The sequence below is a fragment of the Manis javanica genome, chromosome 1 (assembly GCF_040802235.1).
Source record: "Manis javanica isolate MJ-LG chromosome 1, MJ_LKY, whole genome shotgun sequence".
Taxonomy (NCBI): domain Eukaryota; kingdom Metazoa; phylum Chordata; class Mammalia; order Pholidota; family Manidae; genus Manis; species Manis javanica.
In genome coordinates, this window is record NC_133156.1 from 150,906,327 (window position 1) to 150,926,674 (window position 20,348).

At 50.1% G+C, this 20,348-nt stretch overlaps 1 protein-coding gene across 19 annotated transcripts in view; it reads left to right on the plus strand.

Moving 5' to 3' along the window:
* The first annotated feature begins 8 nt into the window (after positions 1-8).
* Positions 9-20,348, plus strand: part of BRD9 (bromodomain containing 9) — a 36,354-nt gene continuing 16,014 nt past the window's right edge. For 6 of the 19 annotated variants that reach the window (XR_012132095.1, XR_012132096.1, XM_073238368.1 and 3 more), the window contains exons 1-12: positions 9-179; positions 834-1,048; positions 1,246-1,378; positions 2,456-2,690; positions 3,059-3,203; positions 4,538-4,648; positions 5,281-5,456; positions 6,530-6,662; positions 9,358-9,478; positions 10,553-10,648; positions 11,388-11,520; positions 13,344-13,455. Coding sequence is in view for 16 of the 19 variants with exons in the window: in XM_073238368.1 (XP_073094469.1) it covers positions 128-179; positions 834-1,048; positions 1,246-1,378; positions 2,456-2,690; positions 3,059-3,203; positions 4,538-4,648; positions 5,281-5,456; positions 6,530-6,662; positions 9,358-9,478; positions 10,553-10,648; positions 11,388-11,520; positions 13,344-13,455 (1,662 nt within the window). In the remaining 3 variants the exon portion in view is untranslated. Of the gene's footprint in view, positions 180-833; positions 1,049-1,245; positions 1,409-2,455; positions 2,691-3,058; positions 3,204-4,537; positions 4,649-5,280; positions 5,457-6,529; positions 6,663-9,357; positions 9,479-10,552; positions 10,649-11,387; positions 11,521-13,343; positions 13,456-20,348 lie in introns of those variants that run through there. The other 13 variants (XM_037015495.2, XM_037015499.2, XR_012132111.1 and 10 more) reach the window with 12 other exon arrangements.

Below are 20,348 nucleotides of genomic sequence, written 5' to 3' on the forward strand. Positions count from 1 at the left end.
GCTTCCGGCGCTGGCCAGGCACTTCCGGCGCGGCGTCTGCTTGCGGCTCGGCGCCCGCTTCTGGCGCGGGGGCTCTGGGCGCGGGGCGGCCTCGTTCTCCGGGTTCCGTTCTTCGGCCCTTGCCGCCATGGGCAAGAAGCACAAGAAGCACAAGGCCGAGTGGCGCTCGTCGTACGAGGGTGCGCGCGCCTGTGGGACGCCGCGCACGCGAGGGTCTCGGAGTGGGGGCGGGGGCCGGGTCTGCCGGCGGGGGCCGGAGGGCCCGAACTGGGGCGACGCGGGGGACGGGGTTCTCGGGTTCGGGGCGGCGAGTCCACCTCCGGTCCTTGAGAGAAGACAGCAGAATCTCGGCTTTGTGTGCGCCTGGCCGGCAGTTCCTGCTCCGAGCACGCACCCTGCGCCGCCCGCGCGGGGCCCTGCAGCTGCTGGGGCTCCGTGTCAGTGGACGCGGGACGCCGTGGCTGCTGCAGCGGGAGAGGAAATGAACACCCTCCGGACCTTCGGGGTGCTTGTTGGGGCTCCTGGGTGGCAGGTCTTGCCCCTTGCCCCTGACAGAGTGAGGGGAAGGCTGCCTCTTGGCCTACCTGAGGGTAATCCAGCCGCAGGGAAGAAGCAGCCATTGCTCTCGGCCTTGCCCTGAAAGTTTTTGCTGTTAGCTTTACGGCACCACCTCTTTCTGATGGTTCTCGTGCTGCCCTGCTGTCCACTGTAGTGTTGCAAATCCGTCCTATTCCTCAGGACTAGTATCGCATGTTGGGCCAGCCGAGCTTCAGTGGGGTGGGGTGGCCGTCCTTGCCTCTGAGCAAATGGTGAAGGCCCCTCTGTGTGTACAGATTACGCGGACAAGCCCCTGGAGAAGCCTCTGAAGCTGGTCCTCAAGGTTGGAGGAAGCGAGGTGACCGAACTCTCGGGGTCAGGCCACGACTCTAGTTACTACGACGACCGGTCAGACCACGAGCGAGAGAGGCACAAAGAAAAGAAGAAGAAAAAGAAGAAGAAGTCAGAGAAGGAGAAGCATCTGGATGATGAGGAGAGGAGGAAGCGGAAGGTGAGGGCAGAGGGCAGGCGGCAGGCGCGCGGGCAGAGCCAGGGAGCAGCTCCTTGTCCAGATAGCCACACCAGTTTTGCGCGGGTGTCTTTCCTTGCTGATTGGTCCTCGTGGGTGAGCAGGTAGCCTGCCAGGCTCTCCTCGGAAGCAGGAGGTCCATTGAGCCTGCCTGTCTTGCCCACCCTGCCTGCCTGCAGGAGGAGCGGAAGCGGAAGCGGGACAAGGAGCCTTGCGACTCAGAGGGCGAGACCGGCGACTTCGATCCAGGGAAGAAGGTGGAGGTGGAGCCGCCCCCTGACCGGCCCATCCGAGCATGCCGGACACAGTCAGGCAAGCGTGGCATTCCCAAGAGGCTCTGGGGTGAGGTGGGGCCGGTACCTGTCCCTGGTGGAGGGGATGGTGTTTTCTCCACCCCGGTGGCTGGACCCAAGGTCCTTGCTGCTCTGTTGCCCATGTTCTTTAAACCCCAGAGCTGAGAAGCTGTCACAGATGGGAGGGGCAGTGCTCAAATGAGTCATCAGGCCCTTGGAAATGGGGAGCTGTGCTGTCCCAAAGGAGAGCGGGAGTGCTCAGGACTTCTGGCCTGTGTGGACTCGCCTAGGGCTTCTGGCAGCTTTGCTCCTCTGGCGTCTCCTTCAGCATGACCACCTATGATTTGCTGGGGTCAGGAGGCATTGTGCTGCAGTCGGGGTGCTGTTTCCTGGCAGCACCTGCCCCTGTGTGGGATTTGCCCCTGGGCAGCTGGGACGTGGCACCACTGGGCATATGGGGCGTAGAGGAGGTCAGGCACAGAGCACCAGCTCCTTAAGCGGACATGTCTGCAGTGTTGGCATGGTCTCCAGGAACTGTGAGTTTAACTGGTCAACTACCTGCTTGGGCTTCTACCTCCCAGTGCTTCCCCATCTTTGTCTACCTGAAGAGTTGGTGCTCAGGTGGTGCTTCCTAGTGATCAGCCCTGGAATTGGCCATTTGTTTGAGGAGCCCCAGTTCCTTAGTGGGGAGCTACCTTTAGGAGCCCAACGTGGGCACTCAGGTGGCTTTGGGGCAGAGCTGGGAAGGGCCACAGACGGATGGATGCACAGCTGTGGGAGGAAACTGCTGAGCTCAGTGTCACCTTCCCCGGAAGCCATGTTTTCATGTTGTGGGCTCAGTAGTTAGCAGCTGGAGCCCTTAACAACCCCCAGCACTGCATGTAGCGTGTATTCTCACCTCCGTTTTACAGATGGGGAGCTGGCGTGGGCAGAGGTTTTGGGTGCAGGCAGGCTTGTGTGCCCGTTCACACCTGTCTGGAGTGAGCCCCGCTCAGCAGTGATGGGTGGAAGCAGGCTGCTGAGGGGTCACTCCCTGTTGCCTCAAGAGGCCTGGGGATTCTGCTGGCCTTTGGCGACTGTGCCCTTCCCCACGCAGCTGATCTGTGGGGGCCAGAGCTGTGTCTGGTTTGCCTTTGTGCCCAGTCCTTGCTGGAAGCTAAGCCACTGCGAACCTGGAACAGAGAAACGCATACTATGAGATCGGAGCTCTCCAGTGCAGTGACTCCAAAGCCTTGCTATTCAGCTTTACTTTTTTACTTTGAATTGTCAGCTGAGAACGAAAGCACGCCTATTCAGCAACTCCTGGAGCATTTCCTCCGCCAGCTCCAGAGGTAAACTGTTTCTAAGAGCTTGTGGCTGGGATGTTGGGACTCTCTTCAAGGTGTTCTGCCCCCACCTGAGCACCTGTGAAGTGCCTTCCCCTCCTCTGCTGGTGCCCTGACCAGCTGGGTGGGCTCCAGGCAGGGAGAGCACCTGTCTACTGTGAGCAGCGCGGGCGTGTTGGGCGGGAGGGGAGTCATGGTGATGCCTTGTAATTTTTACCTTTGTGGTATATGACTACAATTCTAACAGGCTTAGGGTTAAACTTTTTATTTTTAAGGAACTTAAAGTTTGGTCAGTCATATCAGACTTTTTATTGGAGAAGGTGTTAAGTCATTTAGAGGGTTTTCAGTTTAAACGAGGATACTTTTGCTTTCAGGAAAGACCCCCATGGATTCTTTGCTTTTCCTGTGACGGATGCAATTGCCCCTGGGTACTCGATGATAATAAAACATCCAATGGATTTTGGGACAATGAAAGACAAAATTGTGGCTAATGAGTACAAGTCTGTCACTGAATTTAAGGTAAGTTCAGTTGCTGAAAGCATTAGAGAGTTCCGTGTTTATATCTAGTAAACACTTCATTCATTTTGGGTCATTTGCATTTGCAAGTTTTCACAGGTAATTCTTTGTTTGGGCTGATATTTCACAGAGCATTAAGGAAACAGGTCGGTGGCAGTTGTCCCCACATTTTGGTCTAGAAGCTGGACTGTATGTTGCACACTATTAGAAATGCAATGGGCAAGCAAGTGTGTGTGCCGTTTGATCTGACTCCAGGATGGGTGTTTTAGAAGTAAGTTTTCCTAATTCTTAGTTTTGTCTTGTAATAACTGGGAGTTTAATTTTTTAGAACAAATTCTTACTTCTCTTGAGTACTTTGCTCCTCTGTTTCTTGGTAGCCTCATGACAGATAGAAACTGCTTTTTGGCTTTGAAACCTGTAGGGAATATCAAAGTGAATGCTTGACAACATTGGCAATGGCTTCACTTAGAAGGAGGCATTAAGTTGGGTTTTTAGGTTCTATCCAGTTTTGAAAAGCTTGGCTTCTCCATTGTTACTTACTGAGAGGGTCTTCTGACCCATGGAAGGCACACAGCCTGAAAGTGGGTCTTCACCGGGGACCTGTGATGCTGGGAGGTTTCTCATGATCTACATCTGCGTCCTTACGAGAGGGCTCTGGATCCATCACAGTCGGGAACTGTGGGGATGGGGCTTGTGGCCTTGGTCCCGGGGCTGGGGACCCTGGCACAGGGCAGTGGCGGGGGCTTGGGAGGGCACCAGGGGGCACACCTGGCATTGGCAGCCATCGTCCATCCTGGTGTCCAGCTCACCTTGATCTAGTGACTTGGTTGGGTCAGAAATTACTGATCCGTTTGGAGTTAACTTGAGCAGGTTATTGTTTAGTTAGGTTCTCCTTGTTTTAGGCGGTCTTTTTCTGACACTACCTACTACAGAAAAATTCCAGAGGAGGAGCACCTGATGGTGCCCACCTGTTGGTTCATCCCTTGATTTGTATTTAAAAGAGCCTGTTGCTGGTTCTTCTCTTGTTTATGTCCAGCTCCTCCCAAAGAGAGGGGAATGGCTGGAGGCAGGGAGGAGGCGTCCTTTACCTCTCATGAAACATGCACATTCTTCTCAGCACAAAGTTACAGGCAAACCTCACTGGAAAATTTCCCATGCACGTGAAGACCAGTGAACACTGAGGAAACTAAAAGTTTTTAAAGATTATTTTTTGTTCAAAGAACCAAATTCAATTGCATTCCATTTAATTTCAATCACTTTCTGGCCTGTTTTGATAAGAACCTAAACCCTTTGTTTTGCCTGATAGTTCAAACCTGATGAGTTCTTTTTCTTCTCAGGCAGATTTCAAACTGATGTGTGACAATGCAATGACATATAACAGACCAGACACCGTGTACTATAAGTTGGCCAAGAAGATCCTTCACGCAGGATTCAAGATGATGAGCAAAGTAAGGAAGCCACGGACAGCCAGGAGCCACAGGAACAAGGGTTCTCCTCCGCTTTTTTACGTCTATACGGGACCTCTCCCAGTGAACAACATGCTTCTGTCCATCTGTCACGGGCCACCGTGCGGACCCCTGCTCTAGGGTAGATGCCCCAGGCCGCCCTCTCCTGCAGGCACTCTCCTCTTTCTGCTCCTGGCTGAGCTGTAACATCTCCTTTAGGGTTGGTGGAAAGTTCTGGATCTGGTGACTGAGCCGGGATGTCTGTCTTGCTAGATTGCAGCCAGCCTTATGGGTCTGCCTCGTGTGGCTGCCTCACTACATCCAGATGAGACAGCCCGGCCATCCTTAGTGGCTTCCCAGACCTGCCCCATGAACCAGATTGCATGTGTCCTGCTTCCAGGGCCAGAGCCTTGTGTCCGGTCAGCCTGTGGGTGAAGTGTAGCCCCCATGGCCCTGCCCATCCCCCTGTGGGCGGGGTGTTTGCCATAGGTCAGCTGCACCCTGGGCTGACCCCTGCGCCCTCCTGCTGTCTGGTCAGCTGTCAGGCCAGGTGAGGCTGGGCCGCCCCACCCATCATCATGGTGCCTTGGATGTGAGGGGAGGTAAAGTCGCTGCTCTGTCCTTTCTGATCCTAGGAGCGGCTATTCGCTTTGAAGCGCAGCATGTCGTTTATGCAGGACGTGGATTTCTCTCAGCAGGCAGCGCTTCTGGGCAATGAAGACACGGCTGTTGAGGAGCCAATTCCCGAGGCTGCACCCGTCCAAGTAGAGACGGCCAGGAAGTGCAAAAGGCCGAGCAGGGAAGCCATCAGGTAGAGGAGTGTGTGCTATCGGGGCCCCTCGGGAAGGGGGTGCCTTACAGACAGCAGGGGCCAAAGAAGAGCCTGCTCTCCTGCCAACCTCAGAGTCACCCTCGGATGGGCTCCCGTGTAGCCTGATGGGGAACATGGCCCCAGGCCAGCTAGGGTGGAACCTGGACCCAGAATTCAGAGGGAGGGGGCTGTTGTTCCCTGCCCATCGTGGTAAAGAGTGTCCCCATTACCTGGACCCCACAGTTGGGGTCCTGCAGCCACCACAGTTACTTGTTCTGGAGGACAGTGACTGTCACACTGATGGACAGGGGGCAGAAGGGTCAAGACGGCCTCGCCGGCTCCACACGAACTGTGCTCTGGCTGTGGCTGGCAGTCACTGCTGCCCCACACACAGGCTGCTTGAATATTCATTGGCGAGCCCTTCACTCCTAAGAAGTCCCCTTCTGTGCAGCCTATGTGCTGGGCGCCTGGGGCAGGTAGCACAGGGCAGGGGGCTTCTTGCTCCCCACCCTCCCTGGGCTTCCGCTCCTGTAGCTCTGAGCCCGAGAGCAGAGGGAAAGCCTTCCCGTAGGCTTGGGGACCCCCAGGCAGCTCCCGAGAGGGCTCCTGCACACCTGCTCCAGACCTTCCATAAGAGGCCACTGCCTGCGGGTGCTGTGCCCAGCGCCTCTCAGCTGTCAGAAACTCCTATGTGTGGGGCCTGAGCCGCCTGTGGAAATCTCAGGGCTCCCTCGGGGCCTACAGCCCCCTCTCCCAACACCTCCACACTCCACGGGGTTTTTGTCACTTCTAATGGTGCCTTGAAAGACACTGTAACCAGTGGGGCTCCTGCCACCTGTGTCTCTTTTGTGCTCTTAAAAAAATGACAGAAACATAAGGAACACAGAACTGCTCACCTCACTGTCCCCATGGGAGTGCCTTGAGCTGCTGAGGCCACAGTGGGAAGGGAAGGCTGTTTTCACATGTGCTTGATGCCACTCCCACTGTCCCATGTGGGCCTTCAGGGTGGCCTCAGTGAGGAAGTGGGTATGCTGGGTGCCTCCTGTACCTCACACGGTGTTCCTGCCTCATAGCTGCATGTTTGAGCCGGAAGGAAATGCTTGCAGCCTGACCGACAGCACAGCAGAAGAGCACGTGCTGGCCCTGGTGGAGCACGCGGCCGATGAGGCTCGGGACAGGATCAGCCGGCTCCTCCCAGGCGGCAAGGTAGCGCTGCCCAATGGGTGGGTGTGTGTTTGCCAGGACAGCGGTGCAGCCTAGCCATCGAACAGAGAGGTCGGTGTCAGGACACCCAGGCATCTGGCTGGAGCTCTGCCTGGTCATTTCGGGTCGTGCCTTAGTTGCCGAGATCAGTTCTGGCACTTGCTGGGGCCATGGGGTCAGTGCCTTGTCCTCAGTGTAGGCCCATCTCCTGTGGAGGGGGCCGGGGTGCCTCGTGGGCAGAACCCACACAGAAATAGCATGTGGCATGCAGACACTGCGGTCAGCGTGCCCCTTCAAGGTGGATCTTAACCTCCGTCCCTGCACGGAGGCCGACCCTCCAGCTTCCCCACTGCAGGTTAGCCCTTTCCCCTGGGCACTCACTCTGCCCTGCGGCAGGGTGCCCTGACCAGGTGTGGTGGGCTGTCAGACAGTGCTGGTCCTTGGGAGACCTGCCATCCTTTGAGCACCTGCCCTCTCACACAGGAAGTCGTTGTGGACCAGCCAAGCGTCCCGTAGAAGTAGCACACTGGCCAGTGGCACAGCTTAGACGTCCTTGTCACAGTCAGGGTACAAGTGAAATTAGCCCAAACACATCTATTTATCTGACGTTTCCGGAATCTCACGCCTCTGTAGGGTCTGTGCAGACTGCTCAGGGATTTGGGTTCTCTCTCTTTTTTTTATTTTTATTTTTATTTTATTTTGGTATCTTTAATCTACAATTACATGAAGAACATTATGTTTACTAGGCTCCCCCCTTCACCAAGTCCCCCCCACATACCCCTTCACAGTCACTGTCCATCTGCGTAGTAAGATGCTGTAGAATCACTACTTGTCTTCTGTGTGTTGCACAGCCCTCCCTGTGCCCCCCACGCACTATACATGCTAAATGTAATGCCCTCTTTCTTTTTCCCCACCCTTATCCCTCCCTTCCCACCCATCCTCCCCAGTCCCTTTCCCTTTGGTAACTGTTAGTCCATTCTTGGGTTCTGTGATTCTGCTGCTGTTTTGTTCCTTCAGTTTTCCTTTGTTCTTATACTCCACATATGAGTAAAATCATTTGGTACTTGTCTTTCTCCACCTGGCTTATTTCACTGAGCATAATACCCTCCAGCTCCATCCATGTTGTTGCGAATGGTAGGATGTGTTTTTTTCTTATGGCTGAGGAATATTCCATTGTGTGTATGTACCACATCTTCTTTATCCATTCAGCTACTGATGGGCATTTAGGTTGCTTCCATATCTTGGCTATTGTAAATAGTGCAGCGATAAACGTAGGGGTGCATCTGTCTTTTTCAAACTGGAGTGCTGCATTCTTAGGGTAAATTCCTAGAAGTGGAATTCCTGGGTCAAATGGTATTTCTATTTTGAGCATTCTGAGGAACCTCCATACTGCTTTCCACAATGGTTGAACTAATTTACATTCCCACCAGCAGTGTAGGAGGGTTCTCCTTTCTCCACAACTTTGCCAACATTTGTTGTTTGTCTTTTCAATGATGGTGATGCTTTGGGTTCTCTCTTAGTAATATTCAAGATGCAAGTTGAACTGCTCGTAAAGAATTCAGCAGTGATAAGGTTTGGGTATGTTGGGTGATGTGAGTACGTGGAGACAGGTTTCTCTTCACTCGTTCTAACGTGCCAGCTGCCAAGTTCGAGGCTCCTGTGTGGTTTTCACAGTGGTCCTGCTGGCCCCACAGGTCTGTGGTTGATTCAGCCCCAGAATTGCCTGATTCCCATGGAGCCCCTGTTCCTCAGTGGGGAGCAGCCTTCAGAAACCGGACGTGGGTGCTGGGGTGGCCTCAGGGCAGAACTGGGACAGACCACAAGCAGACCCATGGTTCATGTGGGGAAGCAGTGCTGAGCTCATCCCAGTGCCCGAGCGCACGGTCCTCGTTGAAGTCTCCAGCCCAGCCCAGCCCTGCTGCCCTCCTCTTTGTCGCCTCCTGGCTGTGATTGCATAGTGGGAGCCTGACTGTGCCTTGACCTGCCCACTCTGTCGGCAGTGACCAGCCTCCCACCCCTGTGCCCACTCTGCCTGCCTGGGCCCAGCTTTCCATCCCTATCTGCTCCTCCCCTAGACATGCAGCCCTGGGCAGGGCCACCCCCTCAGCCCACCCATACCAGGCACCACCTCTGCCTGTGTGCTGGTGGCCCCATTTGGTGGTTGGTTTTAGAATGGGAGTAAGTCCCCACATGCCTCCTTGGGGATGGGGCTGCTGGGCTGCCCACCTGTGACGTGCTTGGTGACCGGTCTGTTGGTCCGGGTGCTGACCTGCTGTGGACGGTAGTTTCTGGGTAAAGCTTCCTTCTCAAAAGCTCCTTTGGAAGCCTCACAAGGAGTCTAAGAAGCTTTTTCATTGCAAACAGGTTTGAAAGTAAAACGTCTGGGAAGCAGTATGAGGGGGTTTGGGCCTTAGTTCATGGAGACACAGAGCAGCTCTCCAGATCTGGCCGGCCATACTTGTAGGCCTTGGTTCTGTGGGGCTTCAGTAGGGGTCGCAAGTGTAGAAGCTGAGGACACCCTTGGGTTGGGTACTGTCCAGGGACCGGGCGCCATCCGGGGGTCATGTGCTGTCCCTGGAGGCTAGGCACCATGCAGGGACCAGGCGCTGTCCAGGGGCTGGGCTGCACCTGGGGGTTGGATGCTGTGCGGGGGTCAGGTGCCATCTGGAAGCTGGACGCTCAAGCATCTTCCTTATAGATGGGCTACCTGAAGAAGAACGGTGATGGAAGCCTGCTCTACAGCGTGGTCAACTCAGCCGAGCTGGATGCTGATGGTGGGCGCCCTGGCCGGCCTGGCTCTGCGCCTTCCTGCTATCCTCGTAACCTCCATTTATAGCCCGTGATCTTCGTGCATTGCAGCCTGGTTCTGCAGTGCATGATGCAGCGGGTGGTGTAGACAGGGAGCCCCCGGGTCCCTGCTCCCGCACACACACCCCAAGCACAGCACTTGGGGTACATGCACCCAGGGGGCCATGCAGGAGGTCAGGGCTGGTCAGGGTCCCTGGGACAATCAGCAGGACAAGTCACGCACCCTCAGCTACAGAGAAGCCCATAGGGCTGGACCCCTGGTCCATCGTGAAGGGTTTGCAAGCTAAGCAAGAGCTCCTTTGTCAGAAAGTGGCCCCTCTTGAGGCTTGAAAGAGGCAGGTGTCCGCCCGACATGGGTTTTGGAAGGGAAGCCCCACCTGATAAGGAAGACTGTGAAGGAGGCTAAACTCTGGGTCCACCCAGCTGTGTGGTCATGTTCACAGTCTTCAAACAGTGTTTCTACATCTCTGTTTCCTTGAAAAATATCGAAGTCTCATCCTTTGAGGAAAAGCTAAACTCACTTGGCTTTGAAATACGTTCCTGCACACACAGGAAGGAAACCCGAGTGGTCTCGCTATGGGGACATGGGGGCTCCCATGCTGGCGAGTCCAGAGAAGTGGGTGCACTTGTACCTGCAGTGTGAATGGACCCGGTTCCTTAACTATGGCTGCCGTCATCACGGTGTTCTCCGCAAGAGCAGGCTGGTCAGCACTTAGGAAGAACACCAAAGTGGAGGTCCTGCAGAATGGAGGGGCCCTGTCCAGGCCGTGTATGTGTGTGGTGCACCCCGCAGAGGCCCCCTGGGTGCCATTAGGACCAGGGATGAGATCCCTTAGGGTGGTGAGCGCTGACCTGAAAATGTGCTGGTGTTGTGGTCAGGGCCCTGAGCATCTCCACTGTGTCAGTTTGGGGTAATAGCCAGTGGGATTGGAGTGCAGTTGCAGTTTGAGAGTGGTAACTGGCTTCTGGATGGTCTGTGGAGACCCCAGGCCTACACCCCACACCCCGTGCAGGGGAGAGCACACTTGGGCTGCGTGGGGCTGGGGGCTCTGCCAGCCTTCTGCTGAGCGCTGGTCCCCTTGCAGAGGAGGAGACCCACCCGGTGGACCTGAGCTCACTCTCCAGCAAGCTGCTCCCTGGCTTCACCACACTGGGCTTCAAGGAGGAGAGGAGGGGCAAAGGTGAGTGGAGGAGATGGTGGTCTGCATCAGGGCACGTGGCACGCCTGTTCCTGCCCCGGGGTCTCCCTGGCTCCCTGTTCAGTGCTGTGTCCAGGCTCTGGCTTTGAAGCCAGTGGTAAACTCAGCTAGTGTGAGGTGGTGGGAAAAGGATTTCCCGGGCCAGCCCTTCCTGCCGCCTGCTCCTTGTTGGCCAGTGAGCTGCCTGCCTGGGAGGGATCTGTGTGCACCGTGGTGCAGAGCAGGGTGGAGGCGTGGGCAGTGCGTCTGGCTGGCTGGTACGTGGCAGGCCGCCCTCTGGTTTGCCTTGGAGCGAGCGCGTCCGTGTACACGGCAGCTTTGTCCCAGGAAACGTTTGGCTGTGTCTGGGGACGTTTTGGTTGTCACCCTGAGATGCAGCTGGTGGGGAGAGCTGGGGTGCCCGCTGCACATACCACATGCCTGGGACACACGCTCCCGGCGCCAACGCTGTTCACGTGAGAGGCCGCGGGAGCTGGCCCTGCATGCTGGTCCCTGGTGACAGTGGGCGCGCACAGCCCTGCCGCCACAAGGCCCTTGTGCTCCCCTTGCTCCTGCTCTGCATCGTGTGGGTCAAGTCGGGGTGAGGGGCCTGGCTAGCTGTGCCCAAGTAGCTCCTGCCTCCGGGAGAGTCGGGCAGGAGGGGAGGGCGTGGAGGGGGTGGTGCCGCGCGAGGAAAGCGCTTAGCCCTGTCTTCCTCCCTCCCTCGCTTCCTTCCTCTTAGTCACGTTTCTTTCGAGCGCTAGCTCCGCCCTTTCCACGCACACACATTCAGTGTTTGGCGACTTGAAATCAGATGAAGCAGAGCTGCTCTACTCTGCCTACGGAGACGAGACGGGCGTGCAGTGTGCGCTGAGGTGAGCAGTACTTGGGCGGGCAGATGGTAGGCAGCGTTTTCCTGGCGCATGGTTCTGACCTGGGTGTGGGCATGTAGAGAGGTGGCCGCTCGGGGCGGCAGAAACCCCTGTGGTTCTCAGTAAACCATCTGGCTGCTGCAGGGAGTCCTGAGGTTCAGGTAGCTCGGCCACGATTTAAGGTGGTGGTGACCCACGCCGCCCTTCAGAGGGGTATGTGTAGCCAGCTTGTACGTGTAGAGTTCACTCGCATTAGTACTGTACGTGGCTCTTGGTGGTTGGGTCGGTCTGTGTGGGCTGCTGGATGCATGTTGACTGCCTCCTAGTCCTGGAGCCCCAAGCTGTGGGTAGGTGGGCTCCTCCTGAACCTTCTGGGCCCTCATGCGGGCCCTGTGTATGTCTGTGTCCTGATTTCTTCTTCCTTAAAAAGATACCAGTAACATGGGATGTGGGCCCACCCTCAATATTTCATTTTAAAACTTACTCGCCTTTTAAAGGTCCCATCTCCAAATACAGTTTTAGTCTGAGATCCTGGGCTTTAGGGCTTCAGCATATGAATTCAGGGGACACAAATAGCCCCTAACTGTGACTAAAATGTAATAATGAAATACAACTGTGGTACTGCGTTTATGTAGAACCGTTTGTGTGTGTGTGTTTTGTTTTCTGTGGCAGAGTAGAAGTGGGTCACCTAAAGAATTTTAGTAATTTTCAATTGGAAAATAATTTTGTGATCCTCCAAGAAACGGAATAAAACAAGAAATCAATTGGCTCTAATAGAATAAATGAATACCTAACCCACATTTTTGTGAGAAACTAGAAGTGGAAAACTAAGGAGGAAATTTCTGGTTGGAGAGGATAGTGTCATGAGTCGGTGACACTCTCCATTACCCCATTCCCTGTCAGTGGGCTACAGCTCTGCAGTCACCATTCACCTCGGTCCAGGGAGCATGATGTAGCCAGACCATGTCCAGCTTCTCCCAGGAGCCCGAAATGTGTGCAGATTCTGTGTGCCCTGCAGCAAGTAACACAGGCTGCACAGGGCCTGGCCTGAGGCTGCTTTGGCCATGGTGCCAGTGCCCCTTTCTCCCAGTCGTCCATACACTGTCCTCTCCTCACAGTGCTGGGGCACTTGCAGACCATGCCGTGAGGGCTCCCACTAGTGCCTGCTCACATCAGCTTGGCGGTTTGTCCTAAGGTGCCCCCAGGGGCGGCCTCCTGACCAGTGTACCTTCTTGCTCTGAGTGAGTGTCTTGGCGTCTGGGAAACCTTTTGGAGCCTTTGTCCAGGCTCTGATGCTAGGACTGGGGAGGCTTTTATTCCCTGCCTCCTTTATAAGTTTTTTGGTTTTATTTTGTTTAAGTGTTCATATGGTCAAAATCAAAATGACACTGACGGACACATGGAGTCTCGCCCCCACACCTGCTCCCTCCCTTGCCCCCTCCGCAGTGGGTGGCCACGTCCACTGAGCCTCAATCTACTTGTCTTTTTAAATCCAAAGTAACAGATACAATGATGCTTCTTTTGCAGAGGGCAATGTAAGTGTCTGTGTGTGTATGTGTCTGTACTATATTCACCTTGCTTTCTTTATCTCAAGACCTTTTCCCCTTTTTCGGTCCTGCGCCACTTTGAAAACTGCTGAAATGTCCTCTCTCTAAAATATCCACTCCCTGAAACGTCCAGATCTGGGAGGTCCACGGCTCCCAGCACAGACCCCTCTTGGGTTGCTACATGCAGGCCCCTGTAATGGAGCCACCAGTGTGGAGGACAGCCCGGAGGGTCAGACCCAGGGCATGTGCTTCAGCCCGCCCTCTCTCGGCCCCTTCTAGCCTGCAGGAGTTTGTGAAGGATGCTGGGAGCTACAGCAAGAAGATGGTGGATGACCTCTTGGACCAGATCACAGGCGGGGACCACTCGCGGACGCTCATCCAGCTGAGGCAGGTGGGCCGTGCTGGGCCTCGGCTCCTCGCGTGCCCTTTGTGCCCCCACTGTAGGGGGAGCCGTCCCAGCCAGCCTGCCCTCGGGAGATGGGCTACCTTCGGGTGGTCTTGGCTGTGCCTCCCTTGCTGGTATTTGATTACTTACTGTGAATCTTTGAACAGTTATCTCTTCCAGAAACTTTAAGATGCTCTCTCTGTTTCCCACACATTGAGCATTCCTCATGCTCTTCATAGTTCTCTAACCCCACGTTTCTGTAATGTGTCATATTCCTCATCCAGGGGGATTTACTATACATCTGTTGACAGTGAGTCTGTTTGGCTTCTCTTTGTCTGAAAAAAGTCTCTGTTCTGCCTCCATTTTTGAAATTCGTCCTCCCTGGGTTTGGAATTTCAGGTTGATGTTTGGTCCCACCACTTGAAGAGAAACCTGAATTGCACTGTTTCCAAAGGATGCCGGCTGTTCTTGCCTTTGTTTCACATTTGTGTTTGTTTGTTTTGGTCAAGATCAAAGACGGGCAAACTTTGGCCCACGAGCGAAGAATGATCTTTGAGTTTTTTAAAGGTCGTTAACGGCAGGAAATAGTGCTGTGGCTGTCCGTGGCCGCCGCGCCTGTCTGCCCTCTGGCCCTTTGGAGGACACGTCAGCTGACCTCTGCTCAGGGTGTCGTGAATGAGTCCCCAGAACTGATTTTAGCAGTTCAGCTTGTGTGCTTTTCTTAGGGCTTGTTCTGCTTGATGTTTGTCAGGCTCCTTGGACCTGTCCATCTGTGGTTTCAGGTTTCTGCCCACGTCCTCTCTGGTCTTTCTTTTGGGTCTCTGAGTGCATTAGAGATCTTGATATATTTTACACGCTGCTAATGCTCTTTAGTTTTTGTTTTAAGCCGTTTTTCCTCCTTTCATTTTGAATAATTTCTGTTGCCATGTCTTCAAGTTTAGTGATTTTTTTTTTTGAGCGGGCATCTCTCATATTTATTGATCAAATGGTTGTTAACAACAATAAAATTCTGTATAGGGGACTCAATGCTCAATGTACAATCATTAATCCACCCCCAGCCTAATTCTCATCAGTCTCCAATCTTCTGAAGCATAATGAACATGGTGATCAAATTCTTACACAGTGAATAAGTTCTTACATGGTGAACAGTACAAGGGCAGTCATCACAAAAACTTGGTTTTGATCACTCATTATGAACTATAAACAATCACGTCAAATATGAATATTCGTTTGATTTTTATACTTGATTTACATGTGAATCCCACATTTCTCCCTTTATTATTTTTTTTAATAAAATGCTGAAGTGGTAGGTAGATGCAAGATAAAGGTAGAAAACATAGTTCAGTGTTGTAAGAGAGCAAATGTAGATGATCAGGTGTGTGCCTGTAGACTATGTGTTAATCCAAGCTAGACAAGGGCAATAAAACATCCACGGCTACAGAAGATTTCTCTCAAAGCAGAGGGGGTGAGGTTCTGAGCCTCACCTCTGTTGATCCCCAAATTCTCACCTGATGGCCCCCCTGCGACTGTGCCTGTCTTAGGTTGTTCCTCCCTTGAGGAATCTTACCCGTCTCTGGCTAACCAGTCATCTTCCGGGGCCATACAGGGAAATGTAAAGTTGGTAAGGGAGAGAGAAGCCATATTGTTTGAAAAGGTTAGCTTTTTACTTCTTTGCAGATTTATGCCCTGTGGCTTCTATGCCCAGCATTTGTCTTGAGGTATCTTTACCACTTGGAGGAATTATGATACTCGGTGAATTCGATGTGAGGCACGAATTCTATTTAAGGGTTGTAATTAGGAAGGAAGAGAAAAGCTATAGAGGTAGCATATGGAAGAAAACATGGGAGGATTGATTACTTCTTTGACATATCTTCTTGTAGAGTAACTTAAACATGTATAGGTTTTAAACTACTAATTAAATTGCACACACACATTAACATAATAGGAATACAGTTACATAAGCAAAGCAGATCTATAATTACCAGCCATCTCCAGTGAAGCCAAGAAAACCAGTTAGGCACCGTAGGCATTTGTGAAAATTTGTCTATGATATGATGGATATTGTCCAACTGTACTTGAACAGTCTGAGAGAAATCAGACAAATTAAAACAACCCATTGCTGGGAACTGTTCACATCCCATATATTCTTTTAACAGTAGATAGTCTGTAGTTGTAATATTTTGGAGCGCTACAACTTGCACTTCTCCTAATTCTTGGTTGAGTTCCAACAGTATAGATCCAGTCAAATTTGTTGCTTTCCTGTATGCACAGGCCAGCTTAGATATCTCCTTCTTCATTCCAGTGGCAAGTCCAAGAACCGGTAGGATGGATGCAGCTACAACTGCAGCATCGCCTGGATCTTTGTTGAGGTTTTTTGATGATCATCTTCTGGTATGAGTCTTCCAGAGAGTGCTGATGTTGGAAGTTCTTCATATCGTATCTTAGTTCATTTTCTGGGTAGCCAAATTAGGCTTTGATCCTCTGTATAAACACAAACAGACCCTTTGCCCACACTTTGATATGCCCTTTATACCATTGTGTAGAACTCATTGGAGGTCACCACACAGGAACTGCTTTTTTTTTTTGTAAGAGAAAGGAATATTATCAGAAAAGTGTACCTCCATAGCCGATCATCTGACACCCTTTAAGTGATCAAAATTAAGGATATTTAAAGCATGCGTTAATCGTTGATTTACAGTTAGTTTTATCCTATCAGGGAGTAGTCCCCCTTCTCTTTCATTCTTTTTTTTTTTCTTTTGTTATATTTAATCTACACTTAAATGAAGAATATTATGTTTACTAGGCTCTCCCCTATACCAGGTCCCCCCCATAAACCCACTACAGTCACTGTCCATCAGCACAGCAAAATGCCATAGAATCACTACTTGTCTTCTCTGTGTTGTACAGCCCTCCCCTTTCTCCCACCCGCCCCCATGCATGCTAATCTTAATACGCCTCTTCTTCTTCCCCCCCCCCCCCTTATCCCTCCCTACCCACGCATCCTCCCCAGTCCCTTTCCCTTTGGTACCTGTTAGTCCATTCTCGGGTTCTGTGATTCCGCTGCTGTGTTGTTCCTTCAGTTTTTCCTTTGTTCTTATACTCCACAGATGAGTGAAATCATTTGGTACTTGTCTTTCTCTGCCTGGCTTATTTCACTGAGCATAATACCCTCCAGCTCCATCCATGTTGCTGCAAATGGTAGGATTTGCCCTCTTCTTATGGCTGAGTAGTATTCCATTGTGTACATGTACCACATCTTCTTTATCCATTCATCTACTGATGGACATTTAGGTTGCTTCCAATTCTTGGCTATTGTAAATAGTGCTGCGATAAACATAGGGGTGCATCTGTCTTTCTCAAACTTGATTGCTGCGTTCTTAGGGTAAATTCCTAGGAGTGGAATTACTGGGTCAAATGGTAGGTCTGTTTTGAGCATTTTGATGACCCTCCATACTGCTTTCCACAATGGTTGGACTAATTTACATTCCCACCAACAGTGTAGGAGGCTTCCCCTTCACAGCCTCGCCAACATTTGTTGTTGTTTGTCTTTTGGATGGCAGCCATCCTTACTGGTGTGAGGTGATATCTCATTGTAGTTTTAATTTGCATTTCTCTGATAATTAGTGATGTGGAGCATCTTTTCATGTGTCTGTTGGCCATCTGTATTTCTTTTTTGGACAACTGTCTGTTCAGTTCCTCTGCCCATTTTTGAATTGGATTATTTGATTTTTGTTTGTTGAGGCGTGTAAGCTCGTTATATATTTTGGACGTCAAGCCTTTATCGGATCTGTCATTTTCAAATATATTCTCCCATACTGTAGGGTTCCTTTTTGTTCTATTGATGGTGTCTTTTGCTGTACAGAAGCTTTTCAGCTTAATATAGTCCCACTTGTTCATTTTTGCTGTTGTTTTCTTACCCGGGGAGATATGTTCAAGAAGAGGTCACTCATGTTTATGTCTAAGAGGTTTTTGCCTATGTTTTTTTCCACAAGTTTAATGGTTTCATGACTTACATTCAGGTCTTTGATCCATTTTGAATTTACTTTTGTATATGGGGTTAGACAATGGTCCAGTTTCATTCTCCTACATGTTGCTGTCCAGTTTTGCCAGCACCATCTGTTGAAGAGACTGTCATTTCGCCATTGTATGTCCATGGCTCCTTTATCAAATATTAACTAACCATATATGTTCGGGTTAATGTCTGGAGTCTCTAGTCTGTTCCACTGGTCTGTGGCTCTGTTCTTGTGCCAGTACCAAATTGTCTTGATTACTATGGCTTTGTAGTAGAGCCTGAAGTTGGGGAGTGAGATCCCCCCTACTTTATTTTTCTTTCTCCGGATTGCTTTGGCTATTCGGGGTCTTTGGTGTTTCCATATGAATTTTTGAATTATTTGTTCCAGTTCATTGAAGAATGTTGCTGGTAATTTGATAGGGATTGCATCAAATCTGTATATTGCTTTGGGCAGGATGGCCATTTTCACGATATTGATTCTTCCTATCCACGAGCATGGGATGAGTTTCCATTTGTTAGTGTCCCCTTTAATTTCTCTTAAGAGTGACTTGTAGTTTTCAGAGTATAGGTCATTCACTTCTTTGGTTAGATTTATTCCTAGGTATTTTATTCTTTTTGATGCAATTGTGAATGGAATTGTTTTCCTGATTTCTCTTTCTATCAGTTCATTGTTAGTGTATAGGAAAGCTACAGATTTCTGTGTGTTAATTTTGTATCCTGCAACTTTGCTGTATTCCAATATCAGTTCTAGTAGTTTTGGGGTGGAGTCTTTAGGGTTTTTTATGTACAATATCATGTCATCTGCAAATAGTGACAGTTTAACTTCTTCTTTACCAATCTGGATTCCTTGTATTTCTTTGTTTTGTCTGATTGCTGTGGCTAGGACCTCCAGTACTATGTTAAATAGTAGTGGGGAGAGTGGGCATCCCTGTCTAGTTCCCGATCTCAGGAAAAGCTTTCAGCTTCTCGCTGTTCAGTATAATGTTGGCTGTGGGTTTATGATATATGGCCTTTATTATGTTGAGGTACTTGCCCTCTATTCCCATTTTGCTGAGAGTTTTTATCATGAATGGATGTTGAATTTTGTCAAATGCTTTATCAGCATCTATGGAGATGATCATGTGGTTTTTGTCTTTCTTTTTGTTGATGTGGTGGATGATATTGATGGATTTTCGAATGTTGTACCATCCTTGCATCCCTGGGATGAATCCCACTTGGTCATGGTGTACGATCCTTTTGATATACTTTTGAATTCAGTTTGATAATATTTTATTAAGTATTTTTGCATCTACATTCATCAGGGATATTGGTCTGTAATTTACTTTTTTGGTGGGGTCTTTGCCTGGTTTTGGTATTAGGGTGATGTTGGCTTCATAGAATGAGTTTGGGAGTATTCCCTCCTCTTCTATTTTTTGGAAAACTTTAAGGAGAATGGGTATTATGTCTTCTCTGTGTGTGTCTGATAAAATTCTGAGGTAAATCCGTCCATCCCGGGTGCTTTGTTCTTGGATAGTTTTTTGATTACTGTTTCAATTTCTTTGCTCGTAATTGGTTTGTTTAACTTTTGTGTTTCTTCCTTGGTCAGTCTTGGAGGGTTGTATTTTTCTTGGAAGTTGTCCATTTCTTCTAGGTTTTCCAGCTTGTTGGCATATAGGTTTTCATAGTAGTCTTTAATAATTCTTTGTATTTCTGTGGAGTCTGTCGTGATTTTTCCATTCTCATTTCTGATTCTGTTGATTTGTGTTGATTCTCTTTTTCTCTTAATAAGTTTGGCTAGAGGCTTATCTATTTTGTTTATTTTCTCAAAGAACCAGCTCTTGGTTTCATTGATTTTTGCTATTGTTTTATTCTTCTCAATTTTGTTTATTTCTTCTCTGATCTTTATTATGTTCCTCCTTCTGCTGAGTTTAGGCCTCATTTGTTCTTCTTTTTTGAATTTCGGTAATTGTGATGTTAGACTATTCATTTGGGATTGTTCTTCCTTCTTCAAGTGCACCTGGATCGCTATATACTTTCCTCTTAGGACTGCTTTCGCTTCGTCCCACAGAAGTTGGGGCTTTGTGTTGTTGTTGTCATTTGTTTCTATATATTCCTTGATCTCTATTTTAATTTGTTTGTTGATCCATTGATTATTTAGGAGCATGTTGTTAAGCCTCCATGATGTTTGTGAGCCTTTTTGTTTTCTTTGTAGAATTTATTTCTACTTTTATACCTTTGTGGTCTGAAAAATTGGTTGGTAGAATTTCAGTATTTTGGATTTTGCTGAGGCTCTTTTTGTGGGCTAGTATGTGGTCTATTCTGGAGAATGTCCCATGTGCACTTGAGAAGAATGTATATCCTGTTGCTTTTGGATGTAGAGTTCTATATATGTCTATTAGGTCCAACTGCTCTACTGTGTTGTTCAGTGCTTCCGTGTCCTTACTGATTTTCTGCCCGGTGGATCTATCCTTTGGGGTGAGTGGTGTGTTGAAGTCTCCTAAAATGAATGCATTGCAGTCTATTTCCCCCTTTAGTTCTGTTAGTATTTGTTTCACATATGCTGGTGCTCCTGTGTTGGGTGCATATATATTTAGAATGGTTATATCCTCTTGTTGGACTGAGCCCTTTATCATTATGTAGTGTCCTTCTTTATCTCTTGTTACTTTCTTTGTTTTGAAGTCTATTTTGTCTGATATTAGTACTGCAACCCCTGCTTTCTTCTCGCTGTTGTTTGCCTGAAATATGTTTTTCCATCCCTTGACTTTTAGTCTGTACATGTCTTTGGGTTTGAGGTGAGTTTCTTGTAAGCAGTATATAGATGGATCTTGCTTTTTTATCCATTCTATTACTCTGTGTCTTTTGATTGGTGCATTCAGTCCATTTACATTTAGGGTGACTATTGAAAGAT